The 25,360-nt window shown below is 36.8% G+C and overlaps 1 protein-coding gene across 2 annotated transcripts in view; it reads right to left on the reverse strand.

Annotated features, from left to right (window-relative positions):
- Positions 1-7,833: 7,833 nt before the first annotated feature.
- The window catches only part of ano10a (anoctamin 10a), a 72,516-nt gene continuing 54,989 nt past the window's right edge, over positions 7,834-25,360 (reverse strand). Inside the window, exons 14-15 of one of the 2 annotated variants that reach the window (XM_056475387.1) lie at positions 21,950-21,966; positions 7,834-8,440 (exon numbers count right to left, since the gene is read on the reverse strand). In XM_056475387.1, coding sequence (XP_056331362.1) covers positions 8,389-8,440; positions 21,950-21,966 — 69 coding nt within the window. In that variant the 3' untranslated portion in view covers positions 7,834-8,388. The remainder of the gene's footprint in view (positions 8,441-21,949; positions 21,967-25,360) is intronic. The other variant, XM_056475389.1, reaches the window with a different exon arrangement.

Consider the following 25,360-nt stretch of genomic DNA (forward strand, 5'->3'; position numbering starts at 1 on the left):
ACACTATATAGTGTGGAAGTATGCAATTTCAGACACAATTGTTGCCTCGGTTTACAGATCTTAGCTGGCAGAAGTGGTTTCTATAACTTAAGAAAACTTACTAGTCATCCAATTTTAAAAATCAACTATGCATTCTGTGAGTTTTATGAATTGGGATATTTCATTGGTCCCAGAGAACATATATATATTACTATCATCAATAAAAACATAATGATATTTCCAAGGTGTAGCATGCACAATGTGAAAAGCAACCATCCAAGCACTGAGCCTTGCGGTACTCCGTAATGAACTTTAATGTGATCCCTCTTTATTTATTGCTACAAATTGGTAATGGCCAGATAGGTATAATTTGAACCAGGACAATGCTGTGGTCAGTGGTATCAAATGAAGCATTAAGGCCCAGTTAGAGTAATGGAGAGATGCAATCTAACTTGAATCATTAGAGCAAGTCATTTGGAACTCTGGGGAATTACAGTTTAATTCCAAACTGAAAGTAACAACATAGGCTACTCCTGTCACACTTTCTAATTCACAATTGTGTACTTTTACAAGTGGGAAAACATTAGTATGAGTAATCTACTGTCTTTTAATGGGTGGAGGGGTACATTATCTATGACATGGATTCTCAGTCTCGGTCCTGGAGGTCTGTTGTCCTGCAGATTTTAGCTTCAACCTCAAGCAGACACACCTGGGATAGCTAATCATGCTCTTAAGCTGCGGTCACACTGCACTTTTTCTCTCCATAGACTTCCTTTCATATGCACGTGAATGCGTCAGACTGGAAACGCAAGCTCGTGCGACATGTTTTGCAGTTTACTGCGTTGGAAAATTCAAGCTTGGTGAACTCTGACCTGCCAAATCGCATCACATGATTGCGTGAGACCAATCGAGGATCAAAACATGACCTCTCTGGACAGAAATTTTAAATTAGACCAATTACTCGCTTTTTAAAATGTCTAATCATCTTGTTTAATCATGCCCATTTTCGCAGCACCGTACAACAGAATTTCACACACAAACTCTAATGTGACCGTGGCATCAGTCTCAGTCCTTGAGGTCCATTGTCCTGCAGATTTTAGCTTCAACCCCAATCAGACACACCTGGGCTAGCTAAGCTCTTACTAGGCTTTCTAGAAACTTCCTTGCAAGTATGTTGAGGCAAGTTGAAGCTAAAATCTGCAGGACATCGGACCTGCAGGACCGTGGTTGAGAACCCTTGATCCACGTATGTTTATGAACCTCTTTTTCCATGTAACTACCTAAGGGAAATATTTTTTTGTGAAATTATTTGGCCAAAAAACATTGTTTTTGAGAATAGCCGTTAACAGCCTTGAATATCTTATGTCTCTGAAGAGAGGGATGTTCATTAAAACTTAGAGACACTCACCAAACGGGTCATCATGTTTGTGACATAAGGGTATTGTTTCACATGACCATTGAGGCATTTAGCCAAATTATGTTACAGATAAGGATCATACCAGTTTTTGAAAATGGGTATCAGATGTCCTATTATTCCCATTCTGTTGATTGTTTTGAACTCATAGATATGCTGCCATGTGATTGACCTTTTTTCCCAAATTTTTTGAGTAGGCAAGCTGAAGTTTTAATTATGGCTGTATCTGAAATCACCTCTAATACCCTCATTCACTATTCCCTACTTTAGTTAACTTTAAGGATTAAATTGTCATTTTGGTTCGCTCTATTCATAATTCATGCATCAGAATTGCGTTAAGGGAAACTTACGATGATAAAATTCTGCTGTGGATGCCATTTTGTGGTCAGATGCAGGAATTCACTCGACAGGTGAACTCTACGGTGTATTATGGGTATTCTCTATCTGTAAAGTGTACATCAGTTGTATCAAATAATAAGAGTTCAGCACATGGAATGGCCATACCTTGAGCCAAACACCATTTTTTTTTTATTCTCAAGTGTAAACACCCGGGAAGAAAGGCGCAATCAGAACACAATATAGACGGCTGCATTAATCATTAGCACGCATGTACTTTGGGTCACATTCTACATTGGCCGGACCTGCATGATCAGCCGTGTCATCAGACCTTCAGAAGGCAAAACATAGCAAGTAGGTGTCGCTGTAGCCCGGAGACCTCCTCGTGATAGGGTTTACACAGCAAATTGGTTGGTTCACCTCCAAGTGGGAAGTACTTGAGCCACAAGTAGGCTGGGGTTAGGTGGTATAGGTGGAGTAGACAATAATAAAAAACATCAGGTTACTGTGAGGTTTGGTTTAAGGTCTACCTTGAACCCAACCTCACAGTAACCTGTTGCTTAACCCTGTTCCTGGAGATCTATCTTCTAGCAGATTCAGTTGCACTTATATCAAACACACCTGCCAGTAATTATCAAGTGGTGTTCAGGTCCTGATTAATTGGTTCAGGTGTGTTTGTTCAGGGTTGGAGCTTAACTCTGCAGGAAGGTAGGTTGCACACAGCATCATTAATATGCATTCCCCAGGCAGCGTCTGATTGGCTGCAATGTTTCCTAGTGAGATTACAAGAATGATACATTTTTCCCTTATTTTTAAGTTTATCTACGTTTAAATTAAACTTACTGTATGTGGGAATCTTGTTTATAATAATTTTGCACGTTTATTTCAAAGTGCATCGTGTGAGAGAGAACTGGCACTTCTAGGGATATTTTATGAGGTTATAAAGGAGCATATAAAACAGTTTCTGTTTTGTTTTTTTGTACTTGCCTATATTGGCACGTTTCCACTGAGTTGTACAGTACAGGTCACCTTTATCAGTCTTGCGTTTACACTGCCAAAAGGGTACCAATTGAACAATGAGCATGGTGTACGACAAAGTTTCAGTCGACGTCATTCTTGCTTGTGGAAATGTCAAAATGTAAAGCCGTACGTGTCAGTCACATATATTAGAAGCACTCACAAAACAGATGCTTTATACACATAAATACTTTTGTATAATGTTCATTACTAACCTTTCTATGAACATTATTTTAGAACTACAGTGATCTAGCCTACTGGAACGTCTGCAATTATGTAAAATAAATAAATGCAACATAAATGAACACATACAGACCCTGACAGTCTCCGATATGATATTAATTACAGAAAAACTCCACACAGCATACGTTTAGGCCCAATCCTACCCCTTAGCCCTTCCCCTTACAACCTACCCCTCGTTTTGTGCGTTCCCGTAAAGGTGTAGGGGTGTCCCAATTCTCTTTAGCTTGAAGGCTTAGGACTAAGGGGAAAGGGGTCAATAGCCCTTCGAACGAAGATTTTTCAGGACCCCACTAAAAACCAAGGGGTAAGAAAATTTCCCAGAAAACACCAGCCACAACGGCAGGATGGCTGCACCCGGAGGTGAGGAGATCCACAAATTAGTATTTTTTGTCATTATTACAAATTTTTACAACAAACATGTTTTAATATATTCATAACCATAATACCTCTAAATTTCGCAATCTATAATCCCTAATAATAACTCCTGTATAGCAGTCCCACAACATACTGACACTTGATGACACTGGAATACCCTGGAATTGGGATTGGGCCTTAGTCCTTATTTGGGTTCAAAAACAACACGCAATATAGGCCACCGTGAGTGCAAACCTCTCATCTGTATCTTTAATCTTCACCAGCACATGTAACCTCTAAATAATTAACCTCTAAATAATGTAACCTCTAAATAACCTTCTGAATAATTCCATCATTCAGAATTCATAATAGTCCAAAAGTTGATAAAAGTTATACATGGCGGTTTGTTCATGGTTTAGGTTGCTGAAAGAATCATTTGCACCTTTGTTTTGTTGGGCTTCTCCTTTGTTTTTTCGCACTTCACTCTCGCCTTTATCCGTTTCTGAAAGCATCGGATCTCAGAAGTGCTTCAATAATCACACGCACATTATTAGCATCAGCTCAGGAAGTTCGTTATTTCAAATATAGATGCTCATCAAGACAACGGCAAGGTTTGTTTAAGCTTGTGTCGACCATGGCTTGTTATTATTTGTATATGTATATATTATTCCGGTGTAATGTCTCAGCTGTGTATTTAAAAATGTCGCTTTCTATGTTTTCATTCTCCTGGCTTGTGCACGAGCTAGGGATGTTTATCTGTAAACCAATAGCGTTCAATTGCACATCTAGCTCCGCCTTTTGGTACTTTTTTATTGTGCTAGGTACCCTCTTAAAAGGGTACCCAAAAAGTGGTATGGTATGGTACTGTTTGCTTTTTTGACAGTGGAAACGGCCATAAAAGCATACCTACTATGTAAATATTAGATCAGAACCATTAAACTTGTTGAATCAATGCAGTATATTGCACCTCTAAAGGTATAACAGGCAGATTCACATACAGCCAATGTGTCCAATGAATGGCTATCATCCAGCACTATAGAAAGAAGCTAAACTTGATAAGAGTACCGCTTCCCACTAGCTGCTGCTGCTGAAAGGCATTTGCTTCTAATTTACTGCCTGCTTGTGCTGCCAAGGTGTCTCCAGTAACCAGGAGCTTTTCAGGGGTATCTCAAGCACACACTTCTCATCCAAGTACATGTCTAGTATATGAGCCAAATGGTCAAACAGGCTGTATGTGTTGTGCACCTTGCGAGCACACAGACACTGCATATTGTCAGTGTCATTGCTGGTCAGTGGAAACTGCTGAGATGACTTCAGTGTCTGAAAGTGTGACGAGCCGTTCTTTAATTAGACTAAACTGTAAGTTGAATAGTCACACTGCCTTCAGTCTGTGTCTTTAGGAAATGTCAAGTGTGAAGTGACGAGATGTTTGGCCTACAATATGTCTTTTTAAATACATTTCTGTAGTCAAATGCGTTTACAACAGTCTCTGTGTCAAGACTGGTATGATGAATCTTTGTTTACATGTGTAACAGCATATACTATATTAAGTGGCCTTAACTAATTTTAGACACTGAAATGAGTAATTCATTACTTATGTTTACATGTGTAACAACATTTTGGGTCCCACTTTACATTAAGTGGTCTTTATATTTTATAAATATTTATAATTTATACTTGCACTGAAATTAGAAATTCGTAACTTAATAATAAATAGTAGTTCAGGTAGCCTACTTATCGTGTAAATACATGTATTACATTGTGCTTGATTAATTACCTGCATGTAATTAGATCTGTAATTAATTTAAGCAAGTACATATACAGTTACACTGTTGACCATCATTTGCACGTTAACCATAAAATCAAACCTGTCCTTAACCCTACTCGTATCCTACCACCTTAATAGCACCAAGTGTTCTGCAAAATGAATACCTTAAGTACGTAGTAGTTAAGACCACTTATTATAAAGTGGGACCAAATTTGGTCACAAACATAATTACAAATTTATTTAATCTGTTAACGGGAGAGTTCCAAACCATAGACTGCAGGTCAGTAAGTACAGTTTACTGCTAAACACCTTATTTTGTCAGAGTAAAATAACAGATAATATAGGTTCAATCTTGTCTCGAAGCGCCTACAATACTCTCAGAGCAGCTGTCAATCATAATGACACAACAAATTCATCACAAAAACGAACAAATCAGCATGATATCGACTACCTTAAATGATAAAAAGCATATTTGGGGAAAAAAAAATATTAGAGGTGCAATTTTCTTTATGTTTTGGACTCAAGTCCAGTTCGTAAACCTGGAGAAGGCGGGGCTGATGACCTGTACTACATTAGCAAACATCCAAGAGTTGGCAGTTTTACTTTTCAGGACGTGTGAGGCACACTCTTTAAAAACCTGTGTAAAAATCATTACCATAAATACACAACAAAAAATGTTTTGAAGAATGTTAATCATTGACTTCCATATTAACCAAGCAACAGGATGTGGACTTGATGAACCTCAAACAAAATAATAGGCTACCTGAAAACATAATCAATGAATTGTTGAAAATTCATGAAGACGAAAGAAACAAGCATATATATATATATATATAGTTGAAGTCAGAATTATTAGCCCCCCTTTGATTTTTTTTATTTCTTTTTAAAAATATTTCCCCAAATGATGTTTAACAGGGCAAGAAAATTTTCACAATATGTCTAATAATATTTTTCTTTTGGAGAAAGTCTCATTTGTTTTAATTTTTTTAAAAAACATTTTAAGGTCAAAATTATTAGCCCCTTTAAGCTATATTTTTTCCAATAGTCTACAGAACAAACCATTGTTACACAATAACTTGCCTAATTACCCAAACCTGCCTAGTTAACCTAATTAACCTAGTTAAGCTTTTAAATGTCACTTTAAGCTTTATAGAAGTGTCTTGAAAAATATCTAGTCAAATATTATTTACTGTCATCATGACAAAGATAAAATAAATCAGTTATTAGAAATGAGTTATTAAAACTATTATGTTTAGAAATGTGTTGGAAAAAAAAACTTCTCTCCTTTAAACAGAAATTGAGGAAAAAATAAACAGGGGGGGGGGGTAATAATTCTGACTTCAACTATATACTTAACTTGAAGAGGAAGTGTTCACAAGACTTTCGTTACAGCTTTATAATTATGACATGTGTCATGAATATGCAGGATATATTATGCATGCTTATGACACCAAATGTCATCATTTATAGCATTTAAAATGCAAAGGTGACATTGTTTAATTTACCTTTATGACAACTTGGAGTAAACAAATACATTACAATCTGTCTTGGTCATCACAACTTGACATTAACAAGACAACATAACCTCTTATAAATCTGTCATAAACATGAATATCATGAGACCGTTATAATTGTAATTAATATTTTTTTCACTTTTGAAAGAAAAATGACTCTCATTAAAATTCCAAAGTAAAAATGTCAATACTGTCAAATAATTTAATATTATTAATATAGTTAATTTTACTGAATGACATTTTAAAAACCAATTAAATTTGCAGCCCTGTAGTTGAGGTCAAGAAAAATAAAAATGACGCTGTTATAAAATTCATGAAAAATATGATGGCCTCATGAAAATCATGTTTATGACAGATTTATGACAGTAACATCAAGTTGTCATGACAAAGACAGGTTATGATGTATTTAGGTCAAGTTGTGATAAATACATCTCAAACAATGTCACTGGTAATTTCATTGGTAATAAGCTCTGATTTTGGGAATAATATACAGTTAGTGATAGGTTTAAGGGTAGGGATTGGGTTTGAATTTTTCTTTCTTAGAGGACTTCTAGAGGTATCCATAATCCTGGACCAGGCTGTATCCTGAGCAGATGCTGTGATGGTCACGGAGGAGTGGAGAGCATGAGACTGATTCCTGAAATACCCCAGTGACAGACGAGTCTCCGCCTTGATCTCGTGGGCCAGCCAGAACACCCACCAGTGACCTACTCATACCTGCAGCTTCTCCACGATGGACGTCCAACGTCCTCCAGTTTCCCGCGCCTAGACTGCAGCTCTGCACAAGTAGTTTGGCCAGAGGAGTAATGGTCATGCCTAACTGAGCCTGGTTTCTCTCAAGGTTTTTTCCTTCACTTTCGTCAATTGGTGAAGTTAGTTCCTCGCCACTGGCTTGCTTGGTTTGGGACATCTAAAGCTGCGCATCAATGGATTTTCTCAGCAGTGAAAATTTTACCACACTGAACTGAACTAAACTGAACTTCAACTCTAAACACTGGACTGACATTGTTTCAATTTACCTGCTTTGACAATCTACAATGTAAAAGCGCTATAGAAATAAATATGAATTGAATTGAATTGAATGATGTTCCAGGATTGCATCCTACCTGGCTAAAATCATACTCATAACAAGTAAAGCATTACCATTATATTTTCGTAAGACAAAATAAAATTCTAAACATGTGCAAAAGGATGTGGTGAAAACAAAGAACGTGTTATCTGTATATTTAAAATGTTTATATTCAGGTACAAGATAACGAATATGCTTAATTCAAGTACAGTACAGAGCAAAGTCAGGCTTGACATCTGTAAACGAAAGCATTTGAACGTGATACAGTGATGTGTAAAGGCACTGCTCTATCTTTGGTTGGAGTGAATGAAAACCAAAAATCTTCCAAAAACTTCTTAACATATTTTTACAGCTTTAGACGAGAATAAATATCCACGTACTTTGACGAACAAATTATCCCAGTCATTTTACACAATACCTGTATCAACCCCCAAGATACATGCAACGATTGAATTCCTACATTCCCACCCGTCTCTCACTATACCAGTAACATTTGTATTGACTGAGAAATCGTAAAGCAATGCATGCAACTAATACCAGGAATAATGTATATTAAAATAACCCTGTCGTGTCCTGAATATAATTAAGCCATTTGTTTTGAATAGCATGGCAAAGAGTGCATATTTAAAGTCAGTTAAATATAATTCTAGATGTTTTACAGCACGTCCACACATTGAGGACTTCCATCATGTTGTTACAGCTCACTAAATCCACGTATTTCAGGTCTCCGCAACTTCCAGGATTTTCTGAAAAGAGAAAAAGGAAAAGACAGAAATATTAGTGCTACAAATTGCTTTGGCATCTATACCAAACTAAAAAATTATCAGTCAAAAAATTGTGGGTTCCACAATTCCTTCATGTCATCCCAACGCAAATCGATTGTTACTTTATAGTTTTTTACAATTTTAAGTTGATTGAATATAAAACAGAGATGCGTCACGGTGGCGCAGTGGGTAGCACGATCACCTCACAGCAAGAAGGTTGTTGGTTCGAACCTCGGCTGGGTCAGTTGGGGTTTCTGTGTATATAAAAATATCTTTGCATATTCGTGTGGGTTTCTCTGGGTGCTCCAGTTTCTCCCACAAATCCAAAGACAGGCGGTATAGGTGACTTGGGTAATCTAATTTGGCCAAAGTGAATGTGTGTGAAGGAGAGTGTATGGGTGTTTCCCAGTGATGGGTTGAAGCTGGAAGGGCATCCGCTGCATAAAACATATGCTGGATAAGTTGGTGGTTCACTCCACTGTGGCGACCCCTGATTAATAAAGAGACTTAGCCAAAAAGAAAACGAATGAATGAATGAACATAAAACAATTAAGTTGTCCCAAAATCCCTCAAGAATTGTGTTGATTCAGAAATATTTTCTTGGCAGTGTTGGGCAGTAGTGACACTATTAGCTTAACAACATTTCTCAGTAGCGTGTTGGTAGTGTTGCTATATTCTAAATCAAATAGCTTTTCAGTAGTAAAGCTATTTTTTAAGCAAGTAGCACAGTAGCGTCTACACAATCTACATTTACTGACCATGGATCATTAAGTTACGCCACTGCCATTCACAAAGCTGTGAAGCTGGTGTCTGGCCGATGAAAGTAAATCCATAAGAAAGTGGCGAGAGTGGCGAATTCCTCTTCTTCGTGTTTTACAGTGGTCGAAAACAAACTTCTTGGGGAGTTACTGCCACCTCTCGCTCTGGTCGGTGACATCACCAATCAATCATTGTTTAATAGTTTAATGTAAATACAGTATTTAAAATATTTAAAATACTTTAGCGTTTTTGAACAATATTTTATAACCCTATATTGCACTAATTATTCTACAGTTTCAATTTATATTTTTTAATAGTTTTTTACTAGTTGTAAATACTATATATATATATATATATATATATATATATATATATATATATATATATATATATATATATATATATAATATATATACATACACACACACACACAACAGTTCTGTCTGGTTCTCGAATCTGATTGGCTGATAGCCGTACGATATTCACACATTCATATAGCCGTTTCAGCTTGTGTATTACTCCGCCCACATAGAGTGACAGCAGATCAATAAACTCTGTACAGTTTGACAAATATTGCAGCTGTTATGTACTTTTGAGGCTTAATGTAATAATGTACTTTTGAGGCTTTTAAGGAGAGAATGTATTTGTTTAGATCGCAACTATGCAGTTTATTTATAAGGATAGTGCCTATTTTAAATATTAAAAATTTTGGAGATTCACCACGTTCGCAGCCATTAGCCTGTCATTGAGCAGAGCAAAGACGATTGATTTAGTCCATCCACAAAATGGCGACAGAGACCTAATAATAAGCCCTTAAAGGAGAAAAACAGTAAATTTCAATCCACAGCTGGTCAAATCATTTTTGAACCGGTAAGTGACATTTTAAGTTAATCTCTCTCTTTTGTATGTTGTAGTGCTACACTGTTGGAGTGTAAAATTGGTCTCGCATATCAGAAATATATGTATTTTGTGTTGGCTTACTTTTTGGTTGGCCATCTGTTTGTTTCTAATTAGTCTCCTGTTTTTATTACTGCAGACTAGTTTAGTAAAAAGAAAGAAGAAATGTCTTTAGCGTTTTTTAGCGTTATCGTAAACACAACAGTAATCTGCTAGTGTTTACTTTGCTTTGTTTTTTTTCTGAATAATTATTGTGATCTCCCGATTGCAACAGGGAAATACTGGGAAATATCTGTAGACTGATGGCATTTCATGTCGTTCAGCCTTATAATCTTACAACATGAGCAAAATCATCTGTTTTGTCATCACTTCGGACATTATGCTAGAAAATCATTGAAATGCTAGCTCTAAAGTGACCTTTGTGAACTGGCACGGGTGTCTGCTGTTCTGACGTCAGCTGCAGATGTGTATGGATGGCGAAAGAAAGTAGTTCCTCATTCAAAACGATTTTTAGACTCTCCTTGTTTAATTGTTATTTAATTGTTTAATTTTATATACACAATTATGCTGTCGAACTGTTGTATAAATGCAGTATCACACGAGTAGCAGTGCAATATGGCTGTATATCAGCACTGGTGGGACACTTGGCCTCAAGCCATCGCACGCCTCCAACCAGTGCCAAGATACAGCCATATTGCACTGCTACTCGTGTGATATTGCTCATATATATATATATATATATATATATATATATATATATATATATATATATATATATATATATATATATATATATATATATATAAACACACACACATACTATAATAAACTTTTCTATATATTTCCCTTTTCTAAACACTACTATAGTATTTTAAATGTTAAATACCTGATTTTTTAAAAGTTTTTGCTGTTTAGTAAAATTTGTTTCTGTTTGGAACAGCATTAATTGCAGTAAATAACTGTAACAAATGTGCCGCATTTGTTTCATTGGCAGTTTCATTGATCACTAAGACAGAACTGACTTGGACTAAAATTGCTTCAATTCAAAAATGAAAAAAAAAAAAACCAGAAAAAAACTTAGATGTAGCTAAGCTACTTTTGCCATGTAGCTGTTAGTTAGTAGAGTACCTAATAGCTCAGCTCACTACATTTTCTGCTTGCCCAACACTGTTTTTTGAGAGTATGTTACACATTTTAGATGAACTCCCAAGGTCTAAATTGACCCAGAATACAAACAGAGTTAGATGTTTAGAATGCATTATGATAGTTAAAGAGTTTAGTCCCTCTAATCCCAGATGAATGTAGGATGTATGTGCACAGAAAAAAATATGATGTACAAATCTGGGGTATGTTCCTCTTTAGCCGTATAATCTCTTCTGAGAGATTCTACACAAATAAAGGCTTATATTTGTAATCTTTTAGCATTCATAATGTGAGATTTGGGCTGATTTAGCATCAGTTTTCTGTGGTCTAAATATATCTTACATGTTGGGATATGAAAGGCGAAAGCTGATATTAGTTCAGTGTACACACAGCCTGAGGCAGGACCATGCTTCAAATGAGTCACGTTGGCTTTTCAGAGACTATTTTGAAAGCATCCAGTAAAAAATGGCAAAGAAAATGAACCCATCTACCCATAACAGACGTTTATGTTTTATTTTTATTTATATATTTTTCTCTCTCTGCAGCGAAACGCAAATCCCAGACTATGCCTATGCCGAGTTTCATTTAATCAATTAATTTCAGTGCCTGCGGCAAACTGGAGCAAATTACATTCTCTGTGAAAAAGTGTTAGGTGCAATTAACTTTTCAATCCAAATGAGAGATCAATAGAGCCGGAGCTGCTGACACTGGGATTCTGTAGGTTCAGTGAGTCTGAGCTCAGGTCTCCTCTGAGAAAACTGCACTGGTTCAAATGATATACTAGGATATAAAGACTGTCACTGACTGAATTAAATGTGTTGCCTGGTTCATGAAATGGAGAATCAAAGTATATGTGCACATACTGTAAAAGGGATTACTTTACGATAAAAAAAATATTGCAATTTTTCCAAAACGATCTCATGGCAAGTTTTTGATTTAGTGACTAATTCATATTAATCTCATTGGTAGATATTAGTAATATGCTTATCCTCCAATGAGGGGTGTCTTAACAAAACAAACAAGTTGGCTGTCTGCACCAAACACAACATGAAAAAACAGAAACATTTAAATACCAGCCACTGCATTTACAATGAAATGGTAAAAGCCTTTTTCAAATTAATACATATTAAATTTCTTTAATACTATTAATAGGCTGATGTTGTTTGTTTAGAGTCCCATTTCTGACTTTCATTTTCAAACCATTACTTAGTTATTTTATTTTTTAAGATCTGAAATTAACTGTTTGCTGCTGCTTTCAGTAGTATGGCAATACATGTCATGTAAAATGTTGTTCAAACTCACACTGGTAGCATTTAACACTGAATAAAGCACATAATCAGTGCCTGATACAATCATTTCCATGGTAGTATATGCTGTTGTTCTGCTGCATCAACTTTGACATGACACAACAGAAGCATTTAAATACCACCCACTCCATTTACAATCAAATGGTAAAAGCTTTTAATTGAATTAATGCATATTAAACCTCTTTAACATTATTAATAGGCTGATGTTGTTAGTTTAGAGTCACAGTTCTGAACTGCGTTTTCAAACCATTAGCTAGTCATTTGTTATCAAGCTCTGAGGTGAACTATTTGCTGCTTCTTTCAGTAGCATGGCAATAAAAGTCATGTAAAAAGGTGTTCAAGCTCACGTTGGTAGCATTACACACTGAATAAAGCACATAATCAGTAACCTGAGATTGTTATTCTCATAGTAGTATATGCTGTTCTACTGGTTCTACTGCTACGTCACAAAATAGAAATTATTTCTAAAATGGAAATCTCATGCATCTTTGTTGCAGATGGTTAGGGGGAAAAACATGGTTTGGAATGGTCCTTTAACATGGAAAAGATAGCTTTTATTACACATCGCGTGTTGTTAGGACACAGTGTTAGGGGTGGGGTTTGGAAACATAATTAAAATCCATTTTAAAATCTTATATTTTCTAGTGATGAAGTCAGACTTCATGAAACACTGCAACAGTCGAAGCAAATGCGTTGAAGCTTCAAAACCCGTCTCTACAGCGACACCTAGTGGACATTTTTTTATGTATTGCCCTGGAACACCTTCAGCAAAGAAGCAGTTATACAACTTGAGGTATTAAACCCCATGTTGTAGAGTTTCAATTGATTTATTGAAGCAGTGAGAGTGCCAGACTGGCATGCTGAGATACGGGTTCGAATCCTGGGTGATGCAGCTGTATTTAAGTTTTAAATGCTCTGTTCTTGTAACATGTTTTGCTTTAACAGTGGTCTGACATCCCAAATGAACACTTTCTGAATATATGTCTTGCTTTGGTCATAAAAAATAACATTAATAAAATACATCAAGTCTTGAATTCAGTTTTTGTATAGGTAAGTAGGGATTCGAACTCAGGCCATGGTTCACTAGGCTTCATGAGATTTTTTCCAACCCTGTCAGTCGAACGCTTCTAAAATGTCCGATGCTTTGAATCACTTTAGTCACATGACCTGGTGTTTCGAAACACTTTAGTCAAGTGACCTGGGTGTTTGGATCATGCTTCGGTGCAGTGTTTCGAAACACTTGCGCTTCGGGATCTCAACACTTTTAGGAATCCCTAGCATTTTCATACAAATTAAATTGTATGATTTTGTATGAATTAGACACATTTCTGACAGTGTATAAAATAGTTACTGTATGTTTCCTTGTAAGAACTGGTTTCTGTAGCAAACATTTGTGACTATGATTAGGAAGCTCCTATGAAAGCAAGAGAAAGTGTTTAGAATGAATTTTAAAAAAAAAATTTTAGAGAGCCTCCTTCACTCCAGCTCTGCCTTTGTGTAGATTTGTGACAGGGTTGTACCGTATGCTAAATCTGCAGTGTTATATTCTCATGTTTGTGAATATACTGGCAGTATCAACTCTCAGAACTTGCTTTGCACCAATAATCAAAGCAGCAGCAATGTAGCAGATCTATCACAAAAACTCAAAAATCAAACTCATCAAGCAGGGCTGCGCCTGGTCAGTACCTGGATGGGAGACCACATGAGAAAGCTAGGTTGCTGCCAGAAGTGGTGTTAGTGAGACTAGCAGGGGGTGCTCAACCTGTGGTCTGTGCGGGTCCTAATGCCCCAGTATATTGATGGGGACTCTATACTGCTTAGTGACCGCCGTCTTTCAGATGAGATGTTAAACTGAGGTCCTGACTCTCTGTGGTCATTGAAAAATCGCAGGATGTCCTACAAAAAAAAAGAGTAGGGGTTTAACCCCGGCATCCTGGCCAAATCTGCCCCACTGGCCTCTGTCCATTGTGGCCTCCTAACCATCACCATATCACAATTGGCTTCATTACTCTGTCTCCTCTCCACCAATCAGCTGGTGTGTGGTGTGTGGCCTGGTGCAATATGGCTGCCCTTGTGGAAAGCTGTGGTCACACCTGAGTTTAAGCATGCGTAATTCTGTCGTGCGGTGCTGCGAAAAGGGGCGGGATTAAACAAAATGATTAGACATATAAAAAAGCTAGTGATTGCTCCATGTTTTAAATTTCTGTCCAGAGAGGTCATGTTTGATTCTCGATTGGTCTCACGCAGTCATGTGACGCAAGACCCTGCGTTTTTGGTCTGACTCAATCGCGTGAGAATGAATGGAAGTCTATGGGGAGAATAGCCCAGTGTGACTGCAGCTTAATCCAGGAGGATGCTGCACACTGGTGGTAGATGAGGAGATTCCCCCAAAAAATGTGTAAAGCACTTTGTGTGTCCAGAAAAGCGCAACATAAATGTTAGGAATTATTACTGTCAACTTTGCCATATACATATTTATTATCAAACTAAGGGCTCTATTTTAATGATTTAGGCGCAAAGTCTGAAGCGTATTGCACAAAAGCATTAAGGGCATGTCTGAATCCACTTTTGCTATTTTAAGGACAGAAAAATATGCTTTGCACACCAGCGCATGGTCTAACAGGCTAGCTTATTCTCTTAATGAGTTATGGGTGTGTTTTGAGCATAATGTGCATTAAACCAATCAGAATCTCATTTCCCATTTCCTTTAAGAGTCAGTTGTGTTGTGCCATGGTGCATTTGCTATTTACATGGTGGACTTTGTAAGTGGAAAAACTTAATGCTTCACTGAAGAAAAACAGTTAAACAGACCATCTGCAGCGCGAAGATAAAGAACGAGCCTACTCCATTCAGCCTCTTTACTTTCTCTTTACTTTTATTCTTTACTGTACTCCTATACTTTCGTGCATAAGGAAACGGTGTTGTACGCACTCTACTGAAGACATCCATTAGCCTACATATTTAATTTAGTTTGTTAAGCGCAAAGATTTGTTTCAATACTATTACTAAATTTAGATCTAATTTTCAGCAAATGAGTAAATGAACAATAATTATGAAGTGTGGTCAAAAAACTGAGTTATATCCAAACACGTTCTATGCCCCATATGGTCCAAAACCCAACAGGTGGACAAATCTAAGCTTGTTTTAGTTTAAACAAATATAAATATGCATATAATAAATAATACTACTAATAATAACATTATACAAAAGCAAGTTGTCATGAATAAACTGAAAGAAGCCCCCCGAGATGAAGAAGACATGAAGGCAATGTTTTTTTATATTTATGTAGAAAATAACAATTTTTGTAACATTTCAATCCTTAATTTTTTTCAAATGTTAAGATTTGTGTGTATCGCTGTACATCCTGTGTGTATTAAATAGTGTGTAAGCATTTAAGGCGCACAACTAATGCGCTCTGCACTGGATTTTAGACCAGCTTTCAGCTGGTCTATTGCACAGTCTATTTCAGTTTCTCAAAATAGCAACATGTCAACAATGGGGTTTTTGGGGTTGCATTGGTTTGAAAATAGCAACACATTGTGCCAAACATGTCTTGCACCTTATTGCGCTGGGTGTATGATAGGGCCCTAAGTCTCTCCAAGAGTTGTCATGACAGAACTCCAAAAAAAATGAGATTTCAGTTAAGTAATTTACTTTTAATTAATAACCCATGTGTTTTCAAACAAATCTATTTTTTTTTCTTCAAAAGTGTAGCATATCTTCTAAAACAGTCTAATAATCAAAACGAGATTTGCCTTCATGGAATGTCTTTCTTTCAGGTGCTATATCTGTACACACTGAGTCGATCGTCCTCAAATGCTCAAGGATGGTGTATTTGCAGAAGCACATCTCAGGAGATGCTTCCCTCCCTTTCCTTCCTGCAGGCTGAATTAGCATTTACAAAAGTGAGAAGTGAAGTTCAAACAAAGGTGGCTGACATGCGTCTCACTGGAGCAAACATTCAGGATTGGAGAGACGTCCTGATGGGCGTACTGAGATAATTGACGGGATGTGTCGGTATTGATTATGTTAGGTGGAGGCGGGGTGGGTTAAAAGCTTTAAAGCTTCTGTAACACCAACGTACTATCACTCATGTTAACAGCTGTACTCAAACACATGTGCAAGCTCAGGGTCAATGAATCATTAGAGGCTGAACAGATGTGCAGAATCCAATCACACTGATAAGATATTGTTTCTATAGCCTAATCAATGAAATCAAAGTGCTTTCTGACTCGCAACACTGCAATGCTGGCTGTACTGACTTCATTCCCCCATAAAGGTTAACAGGGGACATGTCACAAACTCATGGATTTCAGAAAGCTGACAGATTGCCTCAGACAAGCTTGTTCCACTTCCTGTGACATGGGTGGGCAATGATGCGAAAGCAGAGCGAATCTGACGAGGGTTTTTACGCAACCAACATTCTTTGGCACCAAGACTGGATTACTGAGTTGGAGACAGGGACCAGAGCCCCGAAGACTCAGACCATTCCCAGGACACTGGGTCATTACAGTGCACAAAGTTTACTCCATAGAATTGCTCCAAAGAAAATTCATTTCATAAGTAATTTACATAAGGGTCAGGAGGTATGATTAATTGTGTTAATTTTAACTACATTATTTATTTTTATAATTAGACACACCCAATTAATGTGTAAAAACCGAAAGCCCTGGTTTGAAGATAAATGAGCTCCATCATTTAACAAATTGACATCTGTTGAAAAAAACAAACCATTAATCCTCAGTTCTGAAATGAAGCAAATTAAACCCTGGGACACAACATGCATGCATAATACAAGCTGCCTTTTAAAAGGAGAAACAGATGTTCTTGTAGATCACCCATGTATGGAAATTATAGACCCCATTATCTTTTCATGATGGGTATACTTCATTACCACTCTGGCCAAACCATCTCCATGGGAATACTTCGATCGAGCTGAAATATTGAAATTATAATATACAATGTGAATCAACACAAAGATTTTAAAACAGATTTCCCTTCACTAGAGATTCTTTCGTAAGGAAAAGGAAAAGCAAACAGTGCTCATGTTTCACTTATCTCCCTACAGTTACTACTTACACTATAGTGGCAATGAGCATCGTCCTTCGGATGAGACTTTAGGTCCTGAATTTATGTGGTCATCCTAGGATATCCTTCGAAAAGGATATCAGACCTTCGTAGTGGTCGGTCCCCAGCATCCTGGCCAAACTTGCCCACTGGCCTTTGTACATCATGGCCTCCTAGCCATCCATATATCATCTAATTGGCTTCATCACTCAATAAGCAGGTAAGTAATGTGTGTGGTCTGAAGCAGAATGGCTGCCATGACATCCTCGTGGATATGCTGCACACTGGTGGTGGTTTGAAAAGATTCCTTCCCTAATCTGTAAAAGGTTTTGAGTGGCCAGAAAAGTGCTATATAAATGAATGATCTACCAGTGATGGAAGTGTTGACTGACTTTGTAATTGGGGGATTGCTGCATTTACAGGACAACGTTGTAGCCATAAAGTTGTTATCCAAAGGTTGCTGGTTACAGGTCCAGGCACCAAGCATGGATTGTAGGAAGGGTGATTGAATACCAGCACTCTCTTCCACACTTAAAACCACCACCACCTCAGGTGAATCCCTTGAGCAAGTGACTGAAGGCAACTGCTCCCTGGGCAGCCCACTGTTCCAGTGTAATGGTACGCTCACACCAGATGCGAATGAAGCATCAAGCGCACGTGATTTACACGTTAAGTCAATGCAAAGATGCAATTAGACATCTTGCGACACTATTTGTGCAAATGAGGTGGCATAAATGATGCAATTTCGAATGAGATGGTGCTTCGGCTGTTTGATTCGGTTAATGCGTGGATTTAAACTTCAACCAATCAGGAGCTTGCTCTCGTAGGTGTGTAGCTATAAAATAGTGCCTGTAGTTGGTGTCCTCAAGGGAAATCCCCCTGCCGACATGGGACAACAGCTCATCAAACTGGCACCGGCTTAGTTGCAAGTACCTCTGAAAGCATCCATCATTAAGGTGCAGCTCCTGGAGGAGTTGATGAACTCACCAAGCTAGATGCAACTCTGAAGAATCTGATGGACCCAGACATGGTGCGGAAAGAATCTATGCCATTTTTCAGTCTTCCTAAAGCACATTAAGCACAGCTATGCTCTCAATATTATCCATGTCAGGCATTTAGGAACAAAATTACAGTCACCAGTCAGACAGACACCCCTCCCCTGACGCGAATCCTTGTCTGTTGTGATGTGAATTTCATGAATGCCCCAAAAGTCACTTTGGATAAAACATAAATGTATCTCCAAAACCATATATAATCCTCTGTGCCGGCCTCTTTTCATATTAGTCTGCTATTCATATTAGTCACTCACATAGCTGTTACATGTTACACAGAGCAGGAAGGTTAAAATCACCAGTTGCCGTAGTGGTTCTGTGCTAGTGTTGGCAGCTTGGCCTTTTCCTGAAGTTCACCCCGGAACTTTTCCAAACACTGGCCACTAACAGGGGGTTTCCATTGCTGTTGCGAGTGCCGGCTATTTTCAGAGTGCCTTTGCCCTAGAGCAGTGGGAGCTTTCTCCTGACAGCTGTCTTCACCCTCTCAAGCTGCTGAGCACATGGAAATACAGCTAAATGGCGTCATGTGTTGCTAGCTCATCACTAGCTCTCTTAAACCACTGGACCAAGCACCTCTCGGAGGTCCTGTAGTCTTATATCACCAACCAAATGCACCGTTTAACTGCAGTCGGCACTTTTGAATCTTAACGGATCCAAATGAAGCCGCTGAAACGATTAGCTACCGTCCATCATTCTGGTAGAGAGACTCCAGTGAAGACGCACAGTCAGGTGAAGTTTGCCAGAGAGAATTGGAGGGGTAGAAGCCCAGAAACATCATGTCTTCAGTCATCCTGAAACATAATCAATATGTATTTTACGACCTGCATCTCTCTGGTAAATTAAAAGAAATGTTAGACGGATGAAACTTTGATGGAGTCCCGCCTTCATCACAGCTCGTCAGCCGAGTGCTCCATCATATCCTTAAATGTGCTGTCCTGATGTCCTCTTAGAATGGTCATCCCTTTTCAGTATCGATGTTCCCACAGCATATACCTCCTTGCCTTTATGAAACCTACGGCATCATATGCTTTTATGTTTACCTTGTTGATTAAATTGTGGGAAAATTTAAGAAATTAGAAAAATTACGACAATCCTAATATGTTTCTTTACAAAACTAAACAGTTTCATTAGCTGAGCATTAACCCCATGCATCCATCCAAACAATTTATCCCCTGTAGATCTCCTGTTAATTACGATATGGTGGATGAAACTTTATTAGCTTCAATATACAATTCAATATTATTTTATAGGACATTTTAGTAATATCTTTTTAACCAACTGATATGTAAAATTCTGTGATTAATTGCTTGCCATCATGTTATTGCAATGCCGAGACATTCATTTATCCTCAGAACACAAATTAAGCTATTTAAGATTCAATCTAAGGGCTCCCTCATCCTCCATAAACAATGATGGCCTAGAACATACAAAGTCTGGAAAAGGAACCAAAAACATTGTCAAAATGTGACATCAGTAACTCAACTGTTATTATACAAAGCTCCAGAAACACTTTTGTGAAGCCAAAGCAAACGGTAATATCAACTTTGTTCAACAATGCCTTCCATTTTAGATTAAGATGCACGTTTACTATGAGGAATACGGCGCTGATGTTGTACTGCCCATAGAAAACACTCATCCTAAAAACAGATATAGGTGAGAAGACATAGTGAACAGTCTTATTAACAGTTTATTGGTGCACAAATGTGTTTTTGGAGTTTTGTATGATAATAAATGAACCACTGCAATCACATATTCTTTGATAGTGTTTTTGGTTCCTTTTCTGGACTTTGAACTTCTCAGAACCATTGTTGTCTATTGAGGATGAGGGAGCTCTCGGAGGTCATCTAAAACATTTGTGCTCTGAAGATAAAACATCAGTTGTTGTATCAGTTGTTTTTCCAAGTTATGATGTTGTAAAACAGAGACTAACTTTCTGGAAGATGAAGGACCTCCGTCAACCCGGAGATGCATGACACTAGATGGTGAAACCGAAAAGAAGCTGACGAGCCAAATACCCTTCTTTCGATCAGTAGAAACCTCATAGGCACATGGAATGTCAGCAGCATGTATGAGACAGCTCAGACAGCACAGGTAGTGGCCAAAATGAAAAAGAACAACCTCATCATCCTGGGCATCAGTGAAATCAGCTGGACACAAGACACAAGTTGGGCAGAAAAAACTGATGACAGGAGAATTCATCAAAGATTCTCCACATTCGCTGACCCGACATAATCAATAACACGTACCAACGCTGTCCAAGAAGCACCTAACGACACAACCTCGAGGCAGACATCATAAGGAGGGGTTACACCTGGAGACAAGTAGAAAGAATAGCCCAGGACAGACACCTGTGGAGATCGACCTTTGTTGGCCCATACCCCAGAAGGGGTTCTACAACACCTATCTCGGAAAGATTCTCCACATTCGCTGGCCTGACACAATCAGTAACAGCAACCTATGATGAAGAACCTGTCAACCTCCAATAGAAGCAGAAATCTGGAGAAGAAGATGGGCTTGGATAGGGCACACCCTACACAAACCACCAACTAACATCACCAGACAGGCCCTCAGATGGAATCCCCAAGGGAAGCGGAAGAGATGCTGTCCAAGAAACACCTGGTGGCGCGACCTCGGGGCAGACATCACAAGGAGGGGTTACAACTGGAGACAAGTAGAAAGAATGGCCCAGGACAGACACCTGTGGAGATCGACCTTGGTGGCCCATACCCTGGAAAGGGTAGAGGGCATATGTCACCCCCCCACCTCCCAATTATTAGCATTCTTTTTAAAAACAATGTAAATCTTCCATTGGTTTTCTACTACATATTTCAGAAAAGAGACATGATTTATGTTATAATAAGCCATGATCTTAATATCTTGGCCATCGTGATAAATCAGAATACTAAGAGAATCCTAGCTCTCTCCAGGAATTTGCTAAATCATTAGCTTGCATGCATTTATCAACGTCTGCTTTTGACAAACAGTGTAGACCCAATTTATATTCATAAGCCATCTGATTTTATAATCCCCCCCATGTACACTAGAGCAGTGTTCATAATGTGCCCAAATTAACTAGAAAGATTGTAATCCACAGAATTAAGAGGCAAGGGAAGGCCATATCGCACACACATCTTATCTGCTGTTAGTGAAGGGTGGAAACACAAGGCCACATTAAAGATAACGCCGGATGCCAACAGCACACGCCAGCTCATTGTCATTCACAATCCAACTGTGCCATATCACTACAGCCATGGCAACGAACTTACCGACTGAGGGCTCGTCTCTGCAGAAATAAAGCCAGTGAATCCTGTTAAAATGTATCAACGCGACTTCTTTGTATGGAATCAATATTCATACATTAGATAATAAATCAAGTCTTTTCCAATTTTAGACCAGACAGTGTTCTGTTATGACAAATGTTCCATATGTGAATCATTGTTTCGCTCTAATTGATGCTGGGTAAGATTTTATACTTTAAAAATAAAATACTGTCATTGGCACCAACTACCTTGACCTTTAAATACAGGTAAAAAATCCATTCTTAAAATGTCCAAAAAGGATAGTTAACATAAAATTTTGGAACCATTTCTAAAGACTTTGTTCAGAATATTTTAATACTATCTGTAGTTTTTGTTTTATGGATGTTTTTTAGATTGTTATTTTTTCCTCATATGCATAAATTACTGTCAGATTCAGGAGACTTTTTAAAATTAATTTATTAACTTGACTTCTAGTTGATCACTTAAAAAAGTGGGAAAAGGTAGATGTTTCCAATGAATCATCTGTTGAACTGCATCCCAATCATTACAAATACTGCAGACGACATTTGGAACCAGCATGAACCCAAAGTTCTGACAGAGATTAGTCAAGTTTGGTGAAGAAAAAAATCATGGTTTGGGGTTACATTCATTCGTGCAAGAGATCTGCAGAGTGGATGGCAACATCAACAGCCTGAGGTATCAAGACATTTGTGGTGCCCATTACATTACAAACCACAGGAGAGGGAAAATTCTTCAGCAGGATAGCGCTCCTTCTCATATTTCCACATCAAAGTTCCTAAAAGCAATGAAGGTCAAGGTGCTCCAGGATTGGAAAGCCCAGTCACCAGACATGAACATTATTGAGCATATCTGGGCTAAGATGAACGAGGAGGCATTGAAGATGAATCCAAAAGAATCTTGATGAACTCTGGGAGTCCTGCAAGAACGCTTTCTTTGCCATTCCAGATGACTTTATAAATAAGTCATTGCAGAGATGTATGGATTCAGTCCTCCAAGCTCATGGGAGTCATACACAATTTTAATTCTGTTTCCACTGCACCATGACTTTATATTCTATACTGTACATTATTTCCGTTAAGTGAAACAAAGTCAGACCTTACTGTCCTAATTAAATTATTAAAAATCAAGGCTTATTTTGTTAAAATAAGCGTAATCTAGAGGCCTTTGCTTTTCATATAAGCCACTTCTGATACCAAATGTTCAACTAGAAGTCAAGTTATTTATTGTTGTTCCTAAAACTTGGATAGGTGATAAGACTTTTGTCAGGTACAATATATATATATATATATATATATATATATATATATATATATATATATAATTATATAGTTGAAGTCAGAATTATTAGCCCCCGGAGAGATTTTTTCAACACATTTCTAAACATAATAGTTTTAATAACTAACTTCTAATAACTGATTTATTTTATCTTTGCTATGATGACAGTAAATAATATTTGACTAGATATTTTTCTAGACACTTCTATACAGCTTAAAGTGACATTTAAAGGCTTAAAAAGATTAATTTGGTTAACAGGTTAGGGTAATAAGGCAAGTTATTGTATAATGATGGTTTGTTGATCGGGAAAAAAATTAGCTTAAAGGGGCTGATAATTTTGACCTTAAAATGATTTTTTTTAAAATGAAACTGCTTTTATTCTAGCCAAAATAAAACAAATAAGACTGTAAAGTTTTCCTTACTCTGTTAAACATCATTTGGAAAATATTTAAAAAAGAAAAAAAATTAAATGGGGGGCTAATAATTCTGACTTCAATTGTGTATAAAATTAATTTTACCTATGCTATCAATTAATACTTTAATTGTGTTTAATATACAATAGATATCATTCAAATGGATGATGCATTTTGTATTTTTAAACATTTTTATAGTGCTTTAAAAATAATGATAGTCTCAAAAACACCTCACTAATTTTGTTGTCTCATTCAGTGACAGATCTATCAACAAAATAACTTATTTGCTAATTTGCTAAAAATAGAGTTTTATTAATAAATAACTATTTTAACAACACATAATACATAAATAATGGTTAACACTTTATAATATCTACACACTATGAATTATTTACTAAGCATTAGCATCTAGTGAATTCATTATTTAAGCATTAACTCTACATAAATAAATGTTAGTAAGCAGTTTATAACTGCAGCAACAAATGTTCTATTCTTGACTTATAACCACATTTATGATGTGCTTAATAATTGTACTTTCATAATTTGTGACTGGTTGATTTTTAAATAAAGTATTGCCTTATTTAATAAACTATTGAAATCAACGTTTATATATCTTATTATTCAGGCATATATTAATAGTTACTATGTATGTTAATAAATGCTTTATTAACTCAACTGCGTCCAGTTTTGTGACCTAATCTAAAGTGAGGACTATTAATGCTTTATAAATCCCTTATAAATGACAATTAAAGGCTCAGTATCAAATGAACAATATTCATTGCAATCTTATCTAAAAAGTAAAATTACTCTAAAGTAATTATAGCAGAATAACAGGAGTGTCAAAATACAACATAAAATTGGATAAAACAACAACAATATAATCATTTAACAATATAATAAGATGCAATGTTTAAACTTTGCAGTAACTTTATTTTAGATCAGGTTGCAAAAATTTAGTTTTATTTAATACAGTTTCATTTGTGTCTCTTTAGATGAATAGAAATGAATAAAGTCATTTATGGGTTTTATTTCCTGTTCAGAATTTAACTGAGCCTTTAATTGTCATTTATTAGGGATTTATAAAGCATAAATAGCCCTTACTTTAGATTAGGTCACAAAACTTGATGAAGTTGAGTTAATAAAGCATTTATTAACATACAAATTAACTATTAGTATACGCCTGAATAATAAGAATTATAAATGCTAATTTTAATAGTTTATCAATCATTTACTAACTCATTCTGATTGATCTTAAAAAACAACCAACTATGTTTAAATAACTGGTGTGTAAATAATGCAATAATTAATTTAGTAATGAAAAATAAATCATTAACAAAATATGGAAGTACAATCCTTAAGCACATTATAAATGTGGTTGAAAGTCAAGAACAGAGCATTTGTAGTATTGTTATAAACAGCTAACTAACGTTTATTAATGGAAAGTTAATGCTTAACAGATAATGAATTCACTATTTATTAATGCTTAATAAATGGTTCATGGTGTGTAGTTATTATAAAGTGTTACCAAATAATGCCTACTCAAAGTAGGATATTGCAGTAATCTGTATACTAGTCTTTCATTATAAACAGCCTTTGTGTGTTAAGGAAAGGTTTTTTTCTTCATTATTAAGTCTGCTTGTCTGCTGTGGGCAGACTGCAGTCTGTGTGCTTCTTTGTGAGTGACCTACTTCTTGTGCTGCATCCGAGG

This window comes from Danio aesculapii, chromosome 16, assembly GCF_903798145.1.
Source record: "Danio aesculapii chromosome 16, fDanAes4.1, whole genome shotgun sequence".
NCBI classification, from domain to species: Eukaryota; Metazoa; Chordata; class Actinopteri; order Cypriniformes; family Danionidae; genus Danio; species Danio aesculapii.